The following is a 26,146-nucleotide window of genomic DNA, read 5'->3' on the forward strand; positions in this document are numbered from 1 at the left end:
TTAATTGATAGGTATTAAATATTCTAGAACAGGGCTGCACAAGCTACAGCCTGCAGACAATATCCGACCCATCATGTAGCCTGCCTTAGGACTTGCATAAGCCTATGACTTTACTTAGAGGCATTATCTTTAGTGTAAATATAATGTAACATGGTCCATGATCCATTCCACATGATCCTGCATAGAAAAGTGTGGACGCTCATGTTCTAAAACTAAGTAAAACAAAGGCTCAGTCAAGATTCAAACCCAGATCTCTGGCACTCTGTGCCTGTTCAGTGCCTGAGCATGTTATTGGAAATTCACACCAAAGCAAGAAGTGACATGGAAAATTCATACCAAAGCTGCAAGCAACAAGCGACACTAGCCCGTTCAGTCTAAGGCAAAACCTTCACCGTACATTCACAAACAAGAACACGAGGCAACATGATGCACGGTGTTGAGAAAACATTCCAGTCAGAGCGACATGTGCAGCTTGTCGTGTCACTTCGGTTCGAAAGGTTCAATTGATTACTGAGGGTTTGCTTTCAGGGGATACGTGTTGCTTGTCAGCTGTTGTGTGTCGCTTCGGTGTGAAATCTCCCACAAATGGTTGACTTGATCCCCCCTCTGAAGTACCCAGGTTCGAGTTCCATACAAAGCATGGTATTCTCTTGTAATACAATTAAGCCTTGTTTCCATATTAAAAAACACTTAACACGTAACGTTTCAACCCTGTATCAGGGTCTTCTTCAGAGGAAGAACTAAACTTCAAAAAACATTTTATTTTCTTTTACATCTTAATAAACTGTCTTGGTCAGCAACTTAGTGTTTTTTGGTATTCTCTGTGCATGTCACTTCGTCAGTTTCACTCACCCTCACTATTGCAGTTATCGAAAAGTGTCAGAAAAGTGACTTTATGTAATGAAAATAGAAAACACTCTGGCATAATACTAAGTTAGTAGCAGCTCTGACTTTGTCCAGCTTTCTATGATGTAACATCTATGCAGTAATCTTAGAATGATATTCCTTAAAATGTATTATGCTAAGCTATGTAAGGATTGTGTGGTTTCTTAGCTTCATTTTTCATTGGAATTCTTAATAATACTTCACAGAGTTCCTATGCAAAAACTGAAGAGTTCTTTTTGTTTGCAACAATTCTGGAAGCAACAATGATTGACAAGAAGTTGGGAGACAAACCAGTTTACTTTGAAATAAGTATAGGAAATGCCGGGAACACATTGGATGGCCACAACCAATCAACACAAGAGAGTGACTCTGAAGGCGATGATAATTTAGGTAGGTCATTATAATAATAGTTAAAATATGGTAATTGTGACTTCATAAAAATCAAATATTACTAGTGACTGCCAGAAAGTTGAAGCCTTTTTTGGAAATGCTGTACAGACCCATTTCTTTGCTTTTAGAAACTTTTGATTTTCAATAATTATTAATGTAACATTATTTTCTTGTAGTTACAAGCAAAAGAAAACAGTTTTTCTTTGTGACGTTTCAGGAGAACACACGCTCCTTTCATCAGACATTTATTTTCATTTTGACTAAAGATAAGTTTATGGAATTATGGCTTGGACCCTATATAGTTGATGCTGTGAAAAACAATTATACAATTTTGATGTCTATGGACGGAAATAAGATAACAACAAGGCAGAATTTGTCAAATATCAAGAAATTTAATTGTTCTGATGAGAAAAAAGAAGAATTGCTTAAGCTAATGTAATTTTTATGAAGTGATGCATAAGTAGCTGTAAATTCGAACACTAAGATGACATTTTCAGTACTTTAGTAAAAAGAGTATTGTAAATTTGTGAATTGGTTCATTATGTCAAGTGAACTCTCATTATCCTGACGAGTGTATATTAAAAGCAGGACTCTAATCTTATATATTATATATATAAAAAAAATGTTATCTTCATTTTTTTTTTCAGGAGAAGGGGAGAGATTGAGACTGTCCTATTCTCAAATTGTCATGTTCAAAGTTAATATTATTTATGTTATTGATGTTGTTTTAACTTATGCATGTTTGTTTTATACATATATTGTTATAATCATCTTATTACGCTGTATAAAATACAAGAAATCAAGTTGCTGTAACCATAGTAACGAGAAATAATAAGTACTAAAAATGGTGATGGAAGTTGTGAGGTTTTCTGCGCCTGTATTGTATTTATTTTAAATATAACGGTTATCGTTAATTACGCAATTTTATTTGCATTGATAATCGTTCTGCAAATTTAAGCGCAGCGACGGTTATCAAGAGTGGCGACCCAGAAGCCAGGATTGTTCAAAAAGTGTGCAATCTTCTGACAGTGGTAAGAATGTCTGTTGTAATGGAACAGAATTTTTGTCATATGTTGAAGTAAGACTTACGTCACAATCTTCAGCTTGTATAATGTAACTTCTTAAGTGAATCGTCATATGTGTAAAGATCACAATGGCTGATAAGTTAAAACAAAGTAAATCTAAATCGTCGCGTAAAGAAACAAACATTCAGGCTAATACAATGACTACTTACTTTGATGCTGGTAATCCCGTAGTCGCTTCCAGTAATGCGAATACTACAGAACATGATGTTTGTTCTACAAAACCCGACAAATTATCTTGTTGTAATGATCCTGACAATGATTTGCGGTATGTTCAGTGTACACAGTGCTCGTCATGGCATCATATATCTTGTCTCAAACTTACAGTCACTCACTGGACAATTTATTCGACTACACTAGAAAATTATTATTGTAAAGGTTGCAAACCAGATTATGATCCTTTTAGTTTGCCAGCTTATCTAGAAACTCTTAACCCGAATTTTGGTGATTTGTTAAGCACTGTTAAGAGTATTCAATTGCTAATGGTCGCTTCTAATGAAGACCTCAAGACGAAACTAGAACAGTCTAATGCTGAAATGAAATCGCAGTTAGAACAGTCTAATGCTGAAATAAAATCGCAGTTAGAACAGTCTAATGCTGAAATGAAATATCAGTTAGAAAATTCTATAAAATCACAGTTAGAACAGTCTAATGCTGAAATGAAATTGCAGTTAGAACAGTCTAATGAAGAACTAAAAACCCGAATGGATCTTGCTAACCAAGATATGAAATTACAGTTACAGCAATCTAATCAAGAATTTGCAGAGTTTAATGAGAATATTAAGTCTCAGTTTGAACAATTGGAATTGGATATTTATAGTAACCTAACTTCCAAATTTGAATTGGTTCATAAAGAAATTAATACTGTTAATCAAAGATTAGACAACTTGACTTCCGATGTTAAAACACAACTTGATTCAATATCTTCCGAATGTGTCAAGAAAAATGAACATTTGGGAAGTGTTTTAAATAGCAATATTTCTCAAATCCGAACAGAACAAGACGTTCAAGGGCAACAAATTTTAATAAATAAAGATTTGATTAGTGAACACGATAAATCTATTACAGTATGTTCTTCCAAAATAACTGATATTAATAATAGATTATCATCGTTGGAAGTTGCTGGTAGGGAAAATGTACATTTTGGTACGTATATTACTGATTGTAATAACAGGTTGCAACATATAGAATCTCGTGTTGATGTTTTACAAACTAATTATGCAAATTCTCAACGCAACACAAAGGGAAATCTGAAATCTACCCTTGCACAAAATAGTTCTCAAACTAAGACATCACGTGAAAGGGCTAGAAATGCAGTTGACTCGGGGGTGACTAATTCATCTACTTATTCATCTGATGAATCTTCAACAACCCATGTGAAAACAACGTTCAATGAACCGCATGTTCGAAATCGTGTTCGCTGGAAGCGAAACAAAAGATTTATTCCAACCTGCAAGGAGGAACATTATCGAAATAATATGTCACCTAATAGTGTACAGTTTAAGGATACAAGTAATTATGCGATTAACAATATGCAGACAACTTCTAGATTGAATTCTACCGTTACAAATATTGATAAACATTCCAATGTTCAACAATGTTGTTCTGCTGATGGTGAAAATAGTTACATAAATCAAATGTTTACATACTCGCAAGAACCTAACCTCCCTGTCGTTCATCATAGTAATGTCTCTGGTGAAACGTGTGGGTTTCGTCATATTTCTTCCTTGCAGAATGAAGCTTGCAGACCATGGTTTCAAGGTGAAAGGCGTAATGCAAATTTAATGACTGGCACAAGTTGTCCAAATGCTGAAATTGGTGTTAATGAGTCAAATACAAATAACAATTACTGTGATAATCCACAAAGTCAGTTTGATCGTTGTATTTCTCCAACGTCTTTACCTGTAATTACTGTTGGGGATAGAGGAAACAGATATGTAAAGATAAATGAACTGTCTCATTTACCCAAATTTTCTGGGAAAATAGAAGACCAATCGGCTCGAGAATATCTAGAACATCTTAATTCTATGCTTGATCTTATGGGCATTCCAATTAACAAAAGGCTACAGAGTATTCAGCAGTGTTTCACCAACAGAGCTGCGTACTGGTATAGAACTCACAAACGTATGTTTTCTTCATATGATCATTTTCAAAGGGAATTCATGAAACAATTTGCAAGTCCGGAAATACTACAGTCTCAGTTATCAGTATTAAGGAACAGGACGTATGATCCTACAGTACATGGTGATTTAGAAAGCTTTGCGTTGAAAACATATTCAAATTATTGCAATTTAGTTGAGTACCCAAACGAATTGGATGTTATTCAATTAGTTATTAGCCAGTTACCAAATAATATAGCTAATAACGTAACTTGTCATGAGATACGTTCTATGGACCAGTTAACAACTATGTTAAGGAAATTAGATGTTGTCCGAACTAGTAGAAGAGGACTTATTTTCCTACCGGAAGAAACCGATAATAGTAGTAAGGTTAAACCCAACAAGAATCCTGACAGTATGAAATCAAAATTTAGTGTCAAGCAAATTAATGTTAAACACACCAAAAACACTTGCTCGTCTTCTACTCAGACTTCGTCGATAGATGCTCAAGTACCCTTTACTAATGAATTTCACAACGCTAATTCAAGATATGGACTGTTTAGAGGTAGCAATGGTAGTTTTAGAGGACGTAGAAATAATCGAGGCTATTCAGGATTTACATATAATAACAGAAATAATTTCAGATTCCAAAGAAATAATGCATACTCTGGTATTTCCGGTGGCATTACAAATAGGAATTATAATCAGGATGCTATAACTTCTCAGTTACCTAACAGTAGTCAGAATGGAAGAATTTTCTACAATAGGCAAGCGCAGTATTCAAGTGAGCCTGCTCTCGCTCCTACTTACAGTCAACCTGTTAATGTGACTTCATTACAACCACAAAATGCATCTACAACTTCTGGAACATCAAGTTCAACTTCTGGAAATGTATCAAGGACCTTTACACAACAATCTGGTATTGGAACATCTTACCAATCAACAACAAATTTAAATTAAAGGAGCGGATGGAAGTGCCTCGTTCACTCTGCTTTCTTTCAGAGAGGCCAAATTTGAACAAACGAAATTCATTTCAAACACAGGAAATTATGAATGTACGTGATGATAAAGACTTAATATCGGAACCACTACAAGTGAATTTTTTATTGGAATGGTTTGAAGAAGAACCTGAGTGGACTGTTAGTGATTATGATATTCCGGTTCCATTAACTGAAGTTCCAGTTATTCATGGAATTATTTGTCAAATACCTGTAGTTTGTATCATAGATTCTGGAAGTCAGGCAAATGTTCTAAATTTTGACGTTTGGTGTAAACTATCGTCTTTGATTGGCAACATTAAACTGGATAACGTGGAAGATGTAAAACTCACCGGTTTCGCTGGATCCAAGAAGTGTAAAGTTGTTGGCAGTAAAATTATTAATCTGCAGATAAAGAACGAATACTTTTCTATGGAATTTTTTGTTCTTAAAGAGTTGAATGCCGATGTCATTTTAGGAGTTCCATTTTTGAGGAAATATAAAGCTGTAATTGATTTTAAAGAAGGGAATGTAAGTTTGCTAAATGATAAAGGAAAGGAAATTTCCTCTGTTTTAACTCGGCAATATTCTTCTACAGAAGATTCGAGGTATTGTACAAAGTCTAACTTTTGTTCCGAAGATACATTAAATGATAATGAAAGTTATTCATGTAGATTGTTACGTGATGCGTCAACTTTGAATGATGATGTAGAATATATGCCAGCAAAGAAGTCCATTTATGAGTCTGTTTTTAGAAATGATAATTTAGACAATTTGCAGAAAGCTGATTTATTCAAACTTCTGTCGTATTATCACGTACAATTTTCAGATAAACCTAGAAAATCAACTGTTGAACCTTACAAGATTCAATTAGATACTGTAACACCTATTACAAGCACACCTTATCCCATACCAATATCAAGGAGACAACCTTTAGAAGAAGAGCTTTCCAAGTGGGAGAAATGGGGAATTATTTATCAGGATTCTTCACCATATCTTAACCCTCTACATATAGTGCCAAAGCAAGGAGGTCTTTGGAGACCTGTGATCGATTTTAGGAAACTTAATCAACATGTTATCTCTCCACAAGTGAGAATAGAAGCAATCAACGAACTGTTACAGAGGTTCCTAGGATGTGTTTACTTTTCTTCAATTGATTTATCATGCGGTTATTTTCAAATACCGTTGACTGAAGATTCATATCCTTACACAGCTTTTTCTTATAGAGGCAGACAATATCTTTTCCGCTATCTTCCGTTTGGGATTCGATCAGCAGTCTCAGTGTTCCAGGACAGGATGAATAAAATATTCTCCACCGATTGCAGAAATTTTGTTGTTTGTTATTTGGATGATATTCTAATTTTCAGCAAAGATTGGTCTCAACATATGCAACATTTAGAACTAGTTTTACAAAAGATAAAGGGTGTCAATATGTCTATTAAATTTTCCAAATGTAAGTTTGCTTACAAAGAAATCTGCTTTCTTGGACACATAGTGTCCGGTGATAAAATTATGGTTGATCCTGCAAAGAATTCAGCAATTATTAATTTTCCAATTCCAACAAACAAACGTTCCTTGAGAAGGTTCTTAGGATTGGCTAATTGGAGGCGAAAGTTTATTGAAGGATTTGCTGAAGTGGCACAGCCTTTGTATGATCTGTTGAAGAAGGAATCAAAATGGCAATGGAATGATGTTCATGCTTCAGTTTTTGAAAACCTCCGCAAGTTACTGATATCTCCAAAGGCTTTGTATCAACCAGATTTCAAGAAGCCTTTCAATGTCAACACAGACGGTTCGAAGAAAGGAATAGGAGCTGTTCTATGGCAAGACTCAACTGAAAATTCTGAAGGACCACGTATAATTCAATACGTTAGCAGATCTCTTAAAGGCAATGAATTATCATACAATACTCACGAGATTGAATGCTTAGCGATATTATTTGCTTTCGAAAAATTCTACATTTACATAGCTGGAACTAAGGTGAAATTGTTTACCGATCACCAATCTTTATCTTGGCTAGAATCTACTAAAACTTTGAATCCACGATTAAATCGTTGGAGTTTGAAATTACAAATGTTTGATTATAATGTATATCACGTGCCGGGAAAATCTAATGAAGCTGCAGATGCTTTAAGCAGATATCCTGATTTAAGTACAGGTTTTCCAACTCTATCGGAACTATATGTAAATAACATAAGTCTTGATTTTCTTGACGAAGATAGTGTAACATTTTGGCAAGAAAGTCAAAATTCGGATTCTTATTGCAGTGCCATTGTACAAAAGTTACAAAATGGGAATTTGTCGAAGAATATAAAAAGGCAATATTCGATTCAAGATAATATATTATTCCTGAAACATTTGAAAGAGGACAAGTGGAAACTTGTAGTACCTATTGTTGTTGTACCCAAAATTCTTCATAAATTACATGACTTACAAGGTCATTTTGGATACTATAAACTATTTAATAAGTGCAGAAGTTTATATTATTGGCCTAAAATGAAAGTTAGTATCAAGCAGTATTTGAACGACTGTCTAACATGCGCAAAAACTAAACAAGCTCACACAAAAATTAGTAAGGATGAATTGCATGTATATTCTACTACTCCACATGATATGTTATCAATAGATCTCGTTGGACCGTTACCCAAATCACAAGGATATAGTTACATATTAACAATAGTTGACACGATGTCCAAATTTTTAATGGCATATCCGTTAAGGAAGGCAACGTCACGTGAAATAATTAACAAATTCAAGCTCCAGTATTTTTACCACTATCCAGCATGTAAGGTAATATTATCAGATAACGGTTCCCAATTTAAATCACAAGAGTGGAAGTTATATATGGATGACTGTAACATAAAACATATCACCACGTCAGTTTATTCGCCTTTCGCAAATCCTGTGGAAAGGTACAATAAAGAGTTAATACGATTGTTACGATTATATACTTCGCAAAATCATCAGGACTGGGTAAAATATTTGAATCATGTAACAGGACTTCTTAATAATTCCGTTTCGGAAATAACAAGTTTCACACCTAGTGAACTTTTCCTTCATCACGAATTAAAGGATTCAATTATCAATCAAATTAACTGGCCAGATGATTTAAAGTTTGTGCCCTGGAAACATAAGTATTTTATCGCCAAAGCACGTATTAAGGAAAGATATAAGTCCAAAACTATTGAGTGTGATGCAAATAAATTGAAGATTGTCCCAGGTGATATTGTTTTAGTGAAAAATCATGAACATAGTAGTGCAATTAACAAGAAAATTCATAAGTTTATGGAATTATGGCTTGGACCCTATATAGTTGATGCTGTGAAAAACAATTATACAATTTTGATGTCTATGGACGGAAATAAGATAACAACAAGGCAGAATTTGTCAAATATCAAGAAATTTAATTGTTCTGATGAGAAAAAAGAAGAATTGCTTAAGCTAATGTAATTTTTATGAAGTGATGCATAAGTAGCTGTAAATTCGAACACTAAGATGACATTTTCAGTACTTTAGTAAAAAGAGTATTGTAAATTTGTGAATTGGTTCATTATGTCAAGTGAACTCTCATTATCCTGACGAGTGTATATTAAAAGCAGGACTCTAATCTTATATATTATATATATAAAAAAAATGTTATCTTCATTTTTTTTTTCAGGAGAAGGGGAGAGATTGAGACTGTCCTATTCTCAAATTGTCATGTTCAAAGTTAATATTATTTATGTTATTGATGTTGTTTTAACTTATGCATGTTTGTTTTATACATATATTGTTATAATCATCTTATTACGCTGTATAAAATACAAGAAATCAAGTTGCTGTAACCATAGTAACGAGAAATAATAAGTACTAAAAATGGTGATGGAAGTTGTGAGATTTTCTGCGCCTTCGATGGTTTACTGTATGTGCAAATTACAATTACTTTATATTTGATGGCAAAATCTATCAGCAAAGTAATGGTCTATCAATGGGAAACCCAGTATCCGGAATCATCTCCAGCATTTTCCTTCATTACATAGAATCTCCAATTGTTAATGCAATAGGTGCGGATATCAAACTCTACATCAGATATGTAGATGATGTGCTAATTATTGCTAAAAATGATAACACCATCATGGACGTATTTAAATTGTTAAATGAATCACATTGTCGCATAAAATTCACTTGTGAACCCATGAATAACAATGTAATTTCTTTCCTTGATCTGCAAATTAAGACAACTGACTCAACAATTCAAACATCAGTCCATAGAAAAAAATTAGCGGGTGAAAAATACATCCATGCCAATTCAGAACATTCGCGTATAACAATGGATAACATATTTTTAAATTTTTTCCTGAGAGCACAAAGACTATGTTCTAATAATGAGGATATCAAAAATGAAGAAGAAAGGCTTTTTAATATAGCAAAAGAAAATGGCTTTCACACTAACAGAATAAACCAAATCAAAAAACAAGTAGCAAGAAAACTAAAGGAAAAGAGAAATACAGACAAAGATGAAAAATCTGTTGAAAAGAAATTTGTGTGCATTCCATTCCACAAGGGATTCTCACATAAAATTGCAAAAATTTTCAGAAGTTTTGATTTCAAAATTGTTTTTAAATCACCAAGAAGTTTGGAATGTACATTTAATGAATTCAAAATGAGAAACTCTCTACCAGATGCGGAAACCACAGGAATATATAATATAAGTTGTTCATGTTCAAAGGATTATGTGGGACAAACAGCAAGGAAAATGGCAATAAGATGGCACGAACACGATTTGGACATTATAAATCTAAACCCAAGAACAGGTTTGTCAACTCATATCATCGAAGAGAAACATTTGATTAAAAAGAGAAGGGTTTTAAAAAGATTAACGGGAAACACAGAGTTGAATGTCTGGGAAGCTTCGTTCATTGCAGAAGAACACTGGAATAAATTAAATAATGAAAATGGTAATGTAGATCCAGTATGGAGTTTTCTTTTTCACAAATGGAGTAAGCCACCATCTTTGAAATTTAATGTAACAGAAAACATCAAGAGACTGTGTGAAAACAATGATGAATTTGAATTACCTGATGATATTTGGGATTCATAATTTAAAAAATCTCAAATAAAAATACAACAGACTGCTTTTTTTTTTTTTTTTTTTTTCACAGTTAAGTTGCTATATTACAACAATGTAACATTGACAACGTCCATTATATAACGGATTCTTTTTGTTTAAAAATTACTAACCATTGTTATAACTGTATCTTTAGTCAAAATGAAAATAAATGTCTGATGAAAGGAGCGTGTGTTCTCCTGAAACGTCACAAAGAAAAACTGTTTTCTTTTGCTTGTAATAACCGTAAACTACAAGAAAATAATTCTATAATGCAAGCAATGCGTACATACAAGAAAAACTATTAATGTAACAGTTATTGACCTCAACTTATTCACTGTATGAATTACCAGGAATGTACCAATATGGATTTTTTGTTATCAGTGTGGGTGGAGAGTGGCTACTCATCGGGAATTCCTTGAACATCGGGAATTCTGCGTGAATTTTTCTCCGTAAACGTGAAAAATTGCAACTTTTATTAATTCAAATCCCATTGAATTTGTATATATTTATAAATGCCCTGAGGTAAGTCTTCCATAGTTTAGCTTTAATTTTTATCGAAGAAGGAAAAGAAAGCTGCGTGGAAATTAAAACAGAATTCTCTCAATCCGTTTACTTTGTTAGTGTCCTTTGCAGAACAATCTATCTGACAGACGGAAGATACGATATCTTCAAGATGATTAAGTAAATTTGAGCTTGAAATTCATATACAATTAACAATTTTTTGTAGAGTAGTATATTCTGTAACATCTGTGGCTTGTGTTTCAACAAGTATTTCGAGTCTGAATATGTGAAATTGCAAATGTAAACTTCGCGCTTTAAATTAAATATTTTAAATGTATGTATACCGTTTAATTGAATTGATTTAGAATTTTTGGATACATTAGAATTACACAGACCCTTTATATTGTCAATTGTCAATATATTTGTGTGGGTGGTGAGAGTCATAATACGTTGAAATGGAGAAAACATCTGCATGTACCCTTGAATTTTTTGGAAAGTTCACCTTGAAAGTGGGAATTATACTTGAATTTTATCATGGTCCTAGAGTGCAATATCAATAATGAATTGCGAAAAGAGCCAATAAAAAGCATCAGTGAGGAACTTGAATGGAACTTTGATCTCTTCAGTTGATGTATGTAAACATAATTGATGGAATTTTGAGTTGAGAAGATAAACTAAATGCTCAGAAATTATATTTAGTTCATTGATTGAATTGTTTAGTTTTCTTTGCTTTTCTGACACTTTCCGCTAATCGCAAAGATAAGGATGACTGGTGATAAGATGACATTGGTGAAAGTACATACACACATTGACAGGACAAAACACAGGCCCCACTGAGAATTATACTGGCTGGGAGTTCAGATGCCAGAGCCTCGTTAGTTTGCAACAATGCAGGTTGTACTATGTGGAAGAGAGATTAAATGATTTTAAATTTGGGTGTCTCGGAAAGGGTCACCCCTCAAACCTTTGGTCAACTCTTGATCTCTCTTCTGAAGTTCCAAGTTTATCTAATTATCACTCATTCTCATTGTCACGATTAGCAAAAAGCAGAAAAGCTGTGGTAAATAACAAAAATAGAGAATTATTTTCCTGTAGTTTATGGTTATTACAAGCATAAGAAAACAGTTTTTCTTTGTGACGTTTCAGGAGAACACACACTCCTTTCATCAGACATTTATTTTCATTTTGACTAAAAATACAGTTATAATAATGGTTAGCAATTTTTTAAACAAAAAGAATCCCTTATATAATGGATGTTGTCAATGTTACATTGTTGTAATATAGCAACTTAACTGTGAAAAGAAGCAGTCTGTTTTATTTTTATTTCAGATAAAAAAATTGATCACATTCTTTTTTTGTATTTAAAATTATGAATCCCAAATATCATCAGGTAATTAAAAGTCATCATTGTTTTCACAAAGTCTCTTGATGTTTTCTGTTATATTAAATTTTAAAGATGGTGGCTTACTCCATTTGTGAAAAAGAAAACTCCATCTTTAAAATTTAATATAACAGAAAACATCAAGAGACTTTGTGAAAACAATGATGACTTTGATGACTTTGAATTACCTGATGATATTTGGGATTCACAATTTTAAATAAAAAAAATAATGTGATCATTTTTTTTATCTGAAATAGAAATAATACAGACTGCTTCTTTTCACAGTTAAGTTGCTATATTACAACAATGTAACATTGACAACATCCATTATATAACGGATTCTTTTTGTTTAAAAAATTGCTAAATATCTGATGAAGGGAGCATGTGTTCTCCTGAAACATCACAAAGAAAAACTGTTTTCTTATGCTTGTAATAATCGTAAACTACAGGAAAATAATTCTACAATGCAAGCAATGCGTACATGCAAAAAAAACTAAAAAAATAGAGAATATGTGTAGTCAAAATTAATGTTATAATAATATTTATTTGGCATATTTGCCATTTCTATTCAGAATTCGGTCATGAGTCAGACCTCACCACTAGTTACATCTACGCAAGGGCGCCGACTTTCCAAAATTTCTGTGGGTGCATATCAATGGCGGTTAGATCTGTAATTATCAAGTATTGTATACTTTAAACAACTTACATGCACAATAATTGCAAGAGGCAATGTTATTATCAACACGTTACTAAAAGAAAATACCACATTCATACAAATTAAAATGAAAAAATCTTCATAAATGCAAATACTTTTAATTGTATTGCAGAAAGAACTATGCAAGGATTACAGAAACTACAAAATGACTAACTTCATGTACCAAATAATAATAATAATAATCATCATGACATGTTAACTTTCAATATAAAACACATTCCTTCTTACGTCATTTGCACTTATGAATTTCTTTATGAACATGCAAAATTGCCAAATCATTCAATCTTTTTTGGGTCATTGTTGACCACAAAAACGTTTTCATTTCGAACAAATGCATTACACTAATCCCTGTCTGCAGAAGTAGCAGTTGCCGACGGAAGCACTATACTGGAATCAAAAGCGTTTTTACACACGCAACACAACACTTTGTCCAATTCTTTGTCGTAATAAATCCAAGGAAATGTATTTTTCCATCCTTCATGGTATGACCTGCCTGACGATTTCTTGACACTTGTTGCTAATGTACTACAGGAACTGGCAGAAGACACATTCTCGGGTTCCTTATTTTTTGACTGAACATGCTTTTCACTATGTTCAGTGTCAGTAATATCCACCTGTGATGACGACGACAAACGTATGACGAATTTATCCATAGCGACTAGCAAACCTACTGTTTGAATTCGAAAGTATGTAAAGAAGCAATACTCAATATTGTGTTTCAGCTTTCCACAAGCGTCCCGTGCCACGTTTGGAAATTGCGAAAATTTTTGCCTGGCGAAGTAGAAATTTTAACTTCCATCTCAATGTTTTAATTTCTTATTATTTTTTGATAATGGCAAGTGAGAAATATTTATTTTATTTTGTTTTTATGAAACTAAAAATATTGTGGGTGCGGCGCACCCACACGATTATTTATGTGGGTGCTCGAGCCCCGGAGCACCCACGTAGTCGGCGTGCATGCATCTACGCTTACATTCATAAGTAAAACAATAATAACCCGTGGTTCAACAGCCAATGAGGCCAGCCACCCTACCTACCAACTGGCTGCCTCACTCTCATCTGCCGAGGTGACGTCTAGTCAGCACAGCGAGCGAGCAAACCTCCAGTCGTTTTTGTAGGTTTTCATGACCGTGTTACGCTACTGGTTTCAGCTCCCCAATTTCCTCACGATGATGGGTGGCCACCAGTTCCATGCGCAGGTCGAAATCTCTGTTTTATTTTCTGCCTTTTTCCTTAACTATTACCCTTTATGCATTATACTTGGAAGCTTGGTTTCCTTTGCTTCTCCAACCCCAAGAGAAAAGTTGTTATGCTTCCCCCAGGGGACAGAGCAAAAAGCATGATGCCTCAGACTGCATGACCACAGTGCGGGACTTGCTTTCATAAGTACAATGACAAAATAGTAGAATTGTGTGTACAAATTACGGAATTAACGACCTTACTCCCTGGCATTTCTAAACCCGAAGGTTAATTGCCACAGCAGAATAAGTTTACCACCTGCCCCTATCCTGGTCAAGATCTATCCAATCTTTACCATCTTGACCAATTTCCTTTAGGGCCAGATTAACTATGGAATTAAAAATTATAGATACTCGAGATTGGACTCCAATTAAAAATTAAGCAGTAGACCTACATAACAACGAGTTACATCAACATTTAGCTTATTCAATTCTGCGTTAATCTATGCTAGCCAATTTGTTTTTCGAGTATGCCTTCTTTTATCGTTGTGAAAACAAAAAAGGGCCAGTTTTTTTAGTTTGGCAAATGATTGCTATCTTTGAAATTCTGTAAATCAATAACAGGTTGTCCGATTGTTATGAAATTTTAGTAGGGTGCAGGCAGAAAGATTTTAAACACAATTATTAATTTTCAGGTTTTCAAAATTTCTAAAAAAAACCTGTTATTTTCAATTTTGCCAAACTACATTTTCTTGGTATTGGGAAGTCCTACAAATACAATATTGGTCTTGTATTGAAGCTCTTTGCATCTGTTTTTAAAATGCATTATCATTGCAAATTCACATTGCGAAATTGATTTTATGCAGATTTTTATTCAGCTGAGTAAAGCTGTACGTAGAATGTGGCCACACCACAAGCATTGACTGACAGCGCCCACCAGTAGTTTCTGCAGTTCAACGAACATCGCTGTGTGCCATGTTGCCACGTTCCCCGAATAGCTCTACTAGGCTGAATAAAAATCTGTATAAAATCAGTTTTGCAATGTGAATTGACAATGATAATGCATTTTAAAAACAGATGCAAAGAGCTTCGAAACAAGACCAATATTGTATTTGTAGGACTTCCCAATACCAAGAAAAGTTGTTTGGCAAAATTGAAAATAACTGTTTCTTGAGAAATTTTGAAAACCTGAAAATTAATAATTGTGTTTATAATATTTCTGCCTGCACCCTACTACAATTTCATAACAATCGGACAACCCGTTATTGATTTACAGAATTTCAAAGATAGCAATCATTTGCAAAACAAAAAACGGCCCTTTTTTGTTCTCACGACGATAAGAAATAGAAGGCATACTCAAAAAACAAATTAGCTAGCATAGGTTAACACAGAATAGAATAAGCTAAATTTTGATGTAACTCGTTTTCATGTAGGTCTACTGGTTAATTTTTAATTGGAGTCCAATCTCAAGTATCTATAATTTTTAATCTGATAGTGGGCCTAGGCATATGAGGCGTACAAATTTGGAACTGCAAAATTGGCCCATGTTAATGTAATCCGACACTTGCTTTCTTTATTTTATATATCTATTTAATATTTTGTTATTACGTGTTTCTTGTCTTCCACTTGTGTTAATGACAATGATAGAACGAATGGTGAAAGGGCAAACACCCATGCCTGCAGGGTTCAAACCTGAGACCTATGGCCTCGTAGCAGATTTGTCTGTCATGGAGGACACCTACTTTATTTTCATTTCAAGCTATTTTCGTGCAATGTAGTGGCAAAGAGTTTTATGTTATTTCATGTGAAAATGATTTGGTTAGGACAAGCAATATCAGTGAACGCAGCTCTGACCTTGCACTTGAATAAATTCATTATCCTGTCCAAGACTTGCTGGTTAAGCCACACATGTGTTATAAACAGAACAGCAATTTGAATTTCAGTCTAGAAAGAAGTATCCCAATAAATGAAGTTTCATTAGTGCTGCAAACACAGTTTTTGATAAATGGCATTTCATGCAATAAGTTCTTGGGTTTCTGTTCCTCTGTTATCAATTTTTAGCTCCAGAACATGTATTGAATATTTTTTTTGTTGTTTTTCTTTATAATAGAGTAATGTGTTATTTTTGTCCCTTCGCTTCACCTCTCGATGAAATAGATAAATCTGCTATATTACTTCATTAACTTAAAAGAAAATAAGCAGGGTGTGATTAATTGCAAATTGTACTTTCATTTATTGATTGATTCTTACGAGTTATGACTCTACTGGGTCTGACTGTATGAATGAGAAGTTTGTGAAGCTTTAGCATTTGTTCTCCTTCTTCCTATCTCTCTTTCTTATTACTCTCACATCTTTTTCTTTTTTCTTCCTTTGTTTCTTCTCTCTTTTTCCTGCCTGTCTCTCACTTTCTCCTTTCTTTTTCTTTATCCCCTTCCTCTCTCTTCCTTACTCTTACTTTTCCTCACAATATACAGCCTTGACTTCCTCTACAATCAGTCTCCAATCTTCCTTATGTTAAATCCTCTTTCTCTAGCCTCCATGATCCACAAATCTCCCAAACAACAGCATCCATCAATCTCTGCCTTAATTATCCTTTTCTTCTTCTATATTCCTTCCTTTTTGTATGTATATTTCTTCATGGATCTACCTCCACATTCCTTTCTATATTATATGATTTTTTTATAATTCTGTATTACCATGTATACTTAAAGCTCCAATTTCATACTGCAAAAATCAATTAAGGTCGTCATAACTGTGGTTAAAGATATTGTACAACATCTGCTTACGCAATGGTATCATTTAATATTTGTTTGCTTACTGAAGTGTTTGTTGATGTTTAATTGTGGAGTTCATTTTCATGGAAATGTCTAAAGTTTCCATCCTTGGTGAAACATCTGTCTTTCCTTGATGAAACGTACTTTGTAACTTCTCCTGTGCTTCATGTTTTGCTGCTCACTCCAGGAGGAGAAGAGGCAGCAGAAAAACTCATCCCAGGTTAGTGTATTTTCCCTCCAATCTGCGTCTCACGTATCCAATTCTATCGCCAAACTTCTGGCCAAATAACTGCTTTACAACCCTAGCTAAACTGGTTAGTTTGCTTAATATTCTATTACTTATATACAGTACAGTATACTGTAGTGTACTGTATGCTCATGTCAGTGCTTCTTTAGGAGACTAAAATTTGTTGTACTCGTACTCCCGCCCCCTCTTCATCTTTTGATTGCCATATTCTCCTTTTGAATGTCTTCTGCTTTAAGAGACTTGCTCTATCTGCCTCTCCGTAGTGCTTGTAATTAGCTTGAAATCACCATAAAGTTTCCTGATTAATGATACTTAGCTATCCATACAATCATATATGCTTTGGCATAACATCAGCAGTGCATCATATACAGTACCCGCCCAAATTATATCATATTCAGGTTTTCTGAGGATAACTTTTTGGGGACTTATCCGATCTCTCTGAAATTTTCACAGCACTTTGAACATTCTATTAGTTACCGTAGCCGAGAGTGGTGTGCAATGGTATAAAGCAGAAGTGATTAATTTCCCCGATTTTCGAAAATGGCGTTTTTCCGTATTTTTTGAATCTTCATTTTAGAAGTGTTTTTCTATCTCAATCTGTAATTGTTTTGTTGAAATGTATTATAATAATCATTTCAGTGATAAGTAAAACAAAGCAAGCGCTCGATCTCACCAAGGCGCAACAAGATGCGATTGTGGTAGGCCATCGCCAAGGGAGGATTCAGAAGAAGCTGGCAGAGCAGTTTTCGATCAGCCAGTCGGCTGTGAGCAAACTTCTGAAGTAGTGGCGGGTCCAGGGAGGATACGTGAAGAAGGAGAAGACTGAGAGACCACGCATCACAGACCGTGTCGCGGATAGGAATAACTGCGCTTGTCTCAGGAGAATCCCCGACTTACTGCAGTGGATATTGGGCGGGAACTAGCGAGTCCAGAACATCGCCAGTCATTCATACGGACGATACAAAAGAGACTGAAGGCTGCCGGGCTGAAAGGACTTCGGCCAGTTAAGAAACCACTTGTCTGCGAGAAGAATAAGAAGGCACGTGTCGAGTGGACCAAGGCACATCTGAACTGAACGCGTCGTGAGTGGAATACCATCATCTGGAGTGACGAACCGAAGTATCTACTGTTCGGGACTGACGGCATACAGTGGGTAAGACGTCATACAGGCACCAGATTCCACCATAAGTATCAGCTTCCTACAGTCAAGCACGGTGGTGGATCGGTCATGGTGTGGGGATGCTTCTCTTCCCTCGGCACTGGTCCCCTGGAGCGCATCAATGGAATCATGGATCGGCATGTCTACAAGAACATTCTGGAAAATATCATGCTGCCGTGGGCACATCGCAGCATGGGCAGAAGATGGGTTTTCCAAGAATCCAATGACCCTAAGCACCGATCGAAGGATGTCACAGGGTGGTTCGCACAGCGCAGAGTGCCAGTTATGTAGTGGCCCAGCCAGAGTCCCGATCTGAACCCCATAGAACACCTCTGGGAGGAGATCAGCTAACGTCTCCGAGGCACCAGAGCCAATTCTGCGGATGAGAAGTTCAGACAGCTGAAGGAGGAGTCGGAGAAGATCGACCAGTCTGTCATCGATACTCTCCTCGATACCATGCCACGTAGATGCCAGGCTGTGATTGATAGCAAGGGATTTCCTACGAAGTATTAACTGATTGTTCACGTTGAAGTGGTTAGAGCACAGCAGAGTAGGCATAGTAGGCTAATTTTGAGTGTAATAATGACGACTAATGTTTTGCTGCTTTGCCCAAAATGACAAAATAAATTCTGTAAAATTTGAAAATGAGTTCTCGATGCTGTATACCTGTTTCAACTGTGTGATATATCTCACTAATAATATGTTGAAATTAGCAGATGAACTGAAGTATGCTCAAATAAGTTATCCTTAAAAAACCAAAATATGATATAATTTGGGCGGGTACTGTATAATTCTGTGTGGTGGGTATCGAATCTACGGCATACCTGTGATTTATACTACAAAGCTAGAGTATGCAAAATAATATACATGTTTTTTAAAGTTTTTTTTATTATTTTATTCTTCATGTGATGTTTCGCCCTGGTTTCCCAGAATTTTCTTAAGCCAAGAAGGGGAAGACACAACCAGTTGTGACACCTGGGGAGGTACAGCAAGGTAGAAAAAACAGTTTTCCTAGGAAGAAACCAGGACTTTCCTTAGAAGTGTAGATTGACTAGTCATATAAAGTTGTGTTGTGTGCTTGGTTATCTTGGTTCGAGATAGTTCTAAGAAACGAGGACAAAATATTTCATGAAGAATAAAATAAAAACCACTTAAAGAAACTACATATTATTTTGCATCTATAATAAGTGATTATGCAAACTTTAAAAAAGAACCTAGTTAATTTCAGAGTAGTTGGTTAGCATTTCCATGCATTTGGCAAAGAAGGCAGGGTGATTCATTGACTACAGTGTCCGACTAGGTGACTACCAGAGCCAGAAAATCAGTTGGAAACTTTCACGCAGTTGTTTATTTCTGATGACTGATTTAGGAGAGTGGACATCTCTCCCTTGCCCTCCCTTAGCATTGCCACAGCAAAAGTGGTCAGATCTGGCTCTAGAATATCCAAGTTACACAACAATACATGGAATCAAAAAAATCTAAAGTAAATGTATTGAATAGAGCAGGAATATTTTGTTCTTTACCTTTTTGGACGAACTTTAAGAAATATAGGAAACATTTATGTTCACTGGTTAATTTTTAGGCTTGATATTTTAAATATTTAACTGAAAGAATCCAGTTATGTCTTCTGTTAGATTTGATTATAATCAATGCTTTTGGAGATTCTTCATCAGACCTTGACTTGAGTTTGTTTTAAGTCCATTTTATGCACAGAAAGGCTAATCGGGACAGGACTTCCAGTTTAAAGTACAATCTGAACCACTACGTGCCTCCACCAGGTATCAAAACCAGGACCCCTTGATCACAAGGCAATGATCGTATCACTACATCATTGGCAAGACCTAGACCTTGACTTGAAAATCAGAAATATAAAAGTTACAATTGGTCCCATGTATTAATAACAAGAAATTAACCAAATAATACTTGAATGACTTGTCATAACTGTAGTGGAATAGAAATGTGAAACAAGCAATACATGTATGCAAGAAAAATTTTTGCTTCTTTTTTTTGTGCTGGAGTACTTGCTCTGAAAATGTAAGTATATATATAGTACTTTGGTATTTCCTGTATTTTATTGTTACACTAAATTTGGTGTAATTAGTTATGAGTGTAACGTACAACACATTTCATTGCAGAAAGCGTCACAACAGACACGGCATCTTGGCAAAGTACAACACCACCAAGCAAACCCATGACACAGGATCGGATTTACTATTTTCTACCCTACTGGGATGACAAACCTTGCATGTATGTCAGATCAGCGTGGCCAGACTATAGACGGAGAATGTACAATTCAAACGTGATTTCTAAAATCGTTGACAAGTTGGTAAGTTGTTTAAACATCTTCTGACCAGTAATTGTTCTTCTCTTCTCCTTTTTACTTCCCATGCTTTCTGAAGATTCCAAGAAATATCTTTTATCTTATCCCACAAGTAACACCCCACTTTGTTTCTTACTCCTTATTAAAGACATAACATAACAGTAATGAAAATAACATTAGTAACATTTATGGTATCTACTTACTGTATTCGGATATTTTGTATTAATTTTTCTTTTTATTTTCCTCCTAATTAAACAATAAAAATGTATGTGTTTAGCATGTAATGTAATGATTAGTCGAAAGAGAAAAGTGTTGTTAAAGATGAATGAAGCAGTCACGCAAACGAAATTGTAACCAATAAACATCAAATTTCACAACACAAGAATCTGTCATATTGCTTTCTCTTACATGTTATTTCAAACAGAAGTTTTGCATTGCAAAAAATGCTTCTATCTGTTCACAAAAGGTACCACTAATATCACTGTCATATTCTTGAAGCTAAGAATAATGGTTTCCCATCCTTACATCTCTGTTGCCAAACATTTACCATGTTGTTTACATGACCACATCAATTTAAAAGATATATTTTTACTGCAAGTGAAATTTATGTTTCTAGAATATTATTTCTATTATGAATAAGCTGCTATCTGATACTGATTCAGTCCCAATGTAAAATCTGTACTAACATAGATAGTACACAAATACTATTTAAAATAGAAATTTGTGAAAAATTTCATAATTGAAGAGAGTAAGTACTTCAAAATTTACAGCAAAGGAAAGTGTACATACACATCATAAAAACAGTAACAAAATTATAAAATTGCACTCTCATTTCCAGGTTATTTACATAAATATAGGTGAATAAAAGCAGCAGTGTTACTGATTACTGTAATCAATTATTGGCTTTGTTGATTTAATTGATTTCATCGTAATTGTCATATTTATCATTAGGTTAACAATGCTGTGGAACAATGACTTTATGTTCATGAATTTTACATTTTCCAGCATTATGCCTTCAATCCTCATACTCCCAACAGAGTGTAAATTTTCATGCATTTTACATTTTCCTGTATTTTAAGTTTTTTCATCTTGGTTCCCTGAAAATATAAAAATCAAAGTTCCGCTGTATGCTCTATTGCTGTACATGTATAATTTCCATGAACAATCATAGCTTGATTTTTTATGCATAGGAAGTAGAGCCTTTAATTCTTTGTAAAACTGTGAGTCAGTTATTCCTAGGAAGAAGGTTTGGTGGAAGTCCACACTCTCATGGAATCAGAGAACCCAAACTTTGAGAAGAAACTCAGGGCAGTGTTGGAGGAGCTCCACGAGGGTTGCAACCGTTATGTGTCCATACTGAAAGGCACTGGATCTGGAGCCTCCATGGGGAAGACGAAACTGGACAAGGAGAGAATGAAACTCTGCCAGCGTGAGATTGTAAGTGTGCCATTGTCTTTTCAAACTACAGTTGTTCCGGCCAGAGAATGGACTTGGAAATTCTATTTTTATCTTTTGTGTCGAAAACCAAGGAGGGTCACATGAGTCGCTGAACCAATCGGCTTTGTCCAGTTGCCGTGGTGAGGCTTGCCAAATTTTTCATTTTGAGCCGTTTTCAAAACAGGTGGCGCTCTCAACAAGGCCAAGCATGGCATAGTCTAATGGTTGCCACAGCGCAGCAAGCGAATGGGTATTAGATTTACTGCCTCTCCCTGAAATGCAAGCAAAGGAAGCCTGTTGACAGGAAGATGTGTCGTGAACGACTGACAAAAATCAGGCATGTAGCAACCAGTAGCAACATCGCTTTTGCCCCTTTGAACTGGAGGTGGAAAGTCTGGGTTTTCTCAAGTCCATTCTTTAGCCGGCTCGATTTTAAAGCTTGAATTTTTTTTTTAATATATAATCCTAAAGGGAGGGGAGGGATGGTAAATCTTGAGATTTCAGGGTGGCTACTCACCAGGAATTCCTTGAATTCCAGGAATTCTGCATGAATTATTTGCTCCGGGAATTCTGCGTGAATTGTTCTCCGTAGACGTGAAAAATTACAACTTTTATTAATAATAATGCCATTGAATTTAAAAATATTTATATATGCTCTGACGCAACTTTTTCACACTTTAGCTTTTATTTGTATCGAGAAGGAAAAGAAAGTACTGTTGAAAATGAAATTATATATTTTAAATATACAAGATACCATTTAATTGAATTGAATTAGAATTTTTGGCTACATTGGAATCACACAGACGCACAGACATATCTATGTGTGTATTTGTTTGGTGAGAGGCGGTAATACATAAGGATGAAGGAGAGAAAACGTCTGCTTGTATACTTGAATTTTTCTAAAGTTCACCTTGAAAACCGGGAGTTATACTTGAATTTCATCATGGCCCTAGAGTGGACACCCTTGATTTCATCATAATGATGATATAGTACTGTTTTTCACTGGATAATCATTGCATCCTGTTTTTTTCAGTCCAGAAATTGGTTTGTAACCTTTCGCCACATAATCATCATATTGGTGCATCAGATAACTAAACCAATGATAGCGGCACAGAAGGTTAAATTTTGTAAGTCTGTTCTTCAAAACACTGTAGCAAATTTTCTCAAGTATAATATTTTGACTACAATGCACATATCAATAACAACTAATGTGCTAACTTTTTTTTTAAGACCAGAGAAATTCTTGCTAAACTGTCATGAAGAAATTATGTGCGTTGATTTGAACTATATTCAATTTAACGTATATACATGACCAGTGCTTTTTTTCTGGGAAGAAAGGTGGCGGTACTCTCGAAACTGGTTTGTTATTGTATTCATCATGAAAATTACTCTAACATTGTGGGTCCCGGGTTCAATACCCGGTGGAGGCACATAGTGGTTTGGATCCCACTTTAAGCTGTAGGTCCAGTCCCGATTAGCCTTACTGTGCATAAAGTGGACTTGAAGCACCAAATCAATCAATCTAATATTGTGGTATGCTCATAAATGATTGTGAACCCATCACACAATGACACACATTTCTTTCGTTAAAATAAAATGTTATTAGTTATATTCTCACCTAATAAAATGTGCCGGTATGGCATACTGTTGTGTACCGCCAGAAAAAAAAAAAACACTGTTCACGAGTATTCTCTACATAAATGATTTTTAAGTATAGGTAATACCAGCACATTTTTTTAAATCTTCAAATAATGGTCACACCCCACTCTTTTGGGGGAAAAAAGTGGCATAAAATCTGTGACGATTATGCGGTGAAATACGGTATATGGAAGTCAGTATGGATAGAGATTAGTATCATTTTATATAATCATAAATAACAAGAGGAAATAATACATCAAGTTTATCTAAAAGCTTACAGAATTCTGATTCACTTTCAATAGCAAAATTTTTAGTGGGACACCCTGTATGTTACTATAATTACACAGCATTTAAATGTAATAAAAAATTAATCACTGAACTTCTATTTTTATTGCAGGAGCACATAGGAAACATGGCCAGGAATCTGAAAGCTTTGGTTACCAAACATTCTGCGAAAGAAAGATACAAGACAGCTCACTCCTACCTTCAGAAGCTGAAGTTTCTTGTGGAGGATGTAAGTATCAGAACATCAAAGATGGATGCATACACACGTGGTAATAATTACACAAAATAAAATAGATATTAGAAAAACTTATCACACAGGAGATTTATAGTAACTTTTCAATAAGTTGCTGATATTCATTCATTCATTCGCTCTTTTATTTTTGGCCCAACAGCTTTTAAGCTGCTTTTTTGTCAATGATTTTTTCTTTCCAGAAATATACAATATTGTTTTACAGTAAAAATATTGTTACGCCTTTCCCTCCTTATCTCACAGAAGTTATAGCAGGTCTATTAAAGTAAAAAAATTAAATATTACCCTTTACAATCGTGTGTTACACTTTCTTACAAATGTTAAAAAGCTCTATTCTAGTCGAATATCTAGATTAACTACCGAACTTGTCAAATTTATTGGAAACTGTACTTTTAATTTATGGAAAGTTTATTAAAAAAATTTAAGTACAAGGTGATTAACATTATTGTTAATAGGAGTTTCCGTGACCTACAATTTTCAAACCAAAACTAACAAAATTTGAAATGGTAACTGAGAAAGTTTTAGTTGGCAATGTTGTAATGGCCTGACTGGTGTGTGGGAGATTATGACATCGTAGATTAGATTAAACTTATTTCCATTCATTGAACATTTATTGTACATTGTACAATGATGTTGAATAGGTCAGTACAGCATATTACATATTATTAGAAATATAGTATATTGAAATTATATAAATTGTTCCCTTATTTTGAGGTCTGGCCGCATGATCACAGAGTAGAGACACAGACACAGGACTGCGCTGGGTACAGACCCAGGAGTCTGTGTTTCTTCTCCGTGATCATGCGGCCAGACCGCAAAATATAGGAACAGTTTTTCATTTGTGGTAAGTGTTTACTGTCTCCTACCTCACACATTTTTGTTTATCTGCCCTTCTGGCCCTTTTCCTAATTCTATTCCTGTGAAATCAGATACATTATGTGTACAACGTTTTGCAACAGCATATACATTGCACTCAAAATTACAATAAAATTTGCCCTAACCGTATTAAATACAGCATATATAAATAGAAAAATATGAGGTTATTTGGTATGAAAATGAATAAGTATGTATTACTTTAGAACATACATGCAGCAATTAAAGTACTAATACATATTTTCAAGGACACAGAATGAAATTAATATCATCAGTAGAAGAATGACTATACCTATTAATGTTTATAGTAATTGAAGTACTCATCAATCGAATAAAAACAATTATGCAATAAAATTTCCAAATGGAGCACACTTAAAGTAATTACTACCTGTATGGTGGAATTGATTAATTAATTGACTCACAACCTTGCTACTGAAGGTTTCAGGTTTCACTCCTGGCCTGGGCATAGGTTTTCATGTGTGTGTCTTCATCAATTTCATTTTAAAAAGTACTGACAATCATATGATTGGACAGAAAATCCTAGCTTTTCCCTCCCTCCACCAATATTATATGATTATTTGACCACAATTTTACTTAGTAAAGTTTCAGGGAATCACATGTTGCTTTCACAAGTCCTTTATTTGAAAACTTGCAATTGTAGCAATGTATATTGGCTCGAAAAATATATTAAACTTAGTTTCTAACGCGTACTTCAATATGTTCATCAGTGAACATTAGGTTTAACCCTTCAATGCCTCCTTGTGACAATATGTCACAAGGAGCTTTTTCTCGTATTGTGTGACTTTTTGGACATACTGTGTCTCGGATAATGTTTGGATATACATGTTTTGAGTTCTGCACGAGTC

The 26,146-nt window shown here is 34.7% G+C and overlaps 1 protein-coding gene across 7 annotated transcripts in view; it reads left to right on the forward strand.

The window, feature by feature from the left end:
- Positions 1-26,146, forward strand: part of LOC145987648 (otoferlin-like) — a 453,910-nt gene that overhangs the window by 364,116 nt on the left and 63,648 nt on the right. For 4 of the 7 annotated variants that reach the window (XM_083122142.1, XM_083122144.1, XM_083122148.1 and 1 more), the window contains exons 13-17: positions 1,092-1,275; positions 17,259-17,291; positions 20,613-20,803; positions 22,037-22,234; positions 24,270-24,386. In XM_083122142.1, coding sequence (XP_082978268.1) covers positions 1,092-1,275; positions 17,259-17,291; positions 20,613-20,803; positions 22,037-22,234; positions 24,270-24,386 — 723 coding nt within the window. The remainder of the gene's footprint in view (positions 1-1,091; positions 1,276-17,258; positions 17,292-20,612; positions 20,804-22,036; positions 22,235-24,269; positions 24,387-26,146) is intronic. The other 3 variants (XM_083122145.1, XM_083122146.1, XM_083122147.1) reach the window with 1 other exon arrangement.

The sequence above is a fragment of the Lepisma saccharinum genome, chromosome 5, assembly GCF_977018435.1.
Source record: "Lepisma saccharinum chromosome 5, izLepSacc3.1, whole genome shotgun sequence".
Classification (NCBI taxonomy): Eukaryota; Metazoa; Arthropoda; class Insecta; order Zygentoma; family Lepismatidae; genus Lepisma; species Lepisma saccharinum.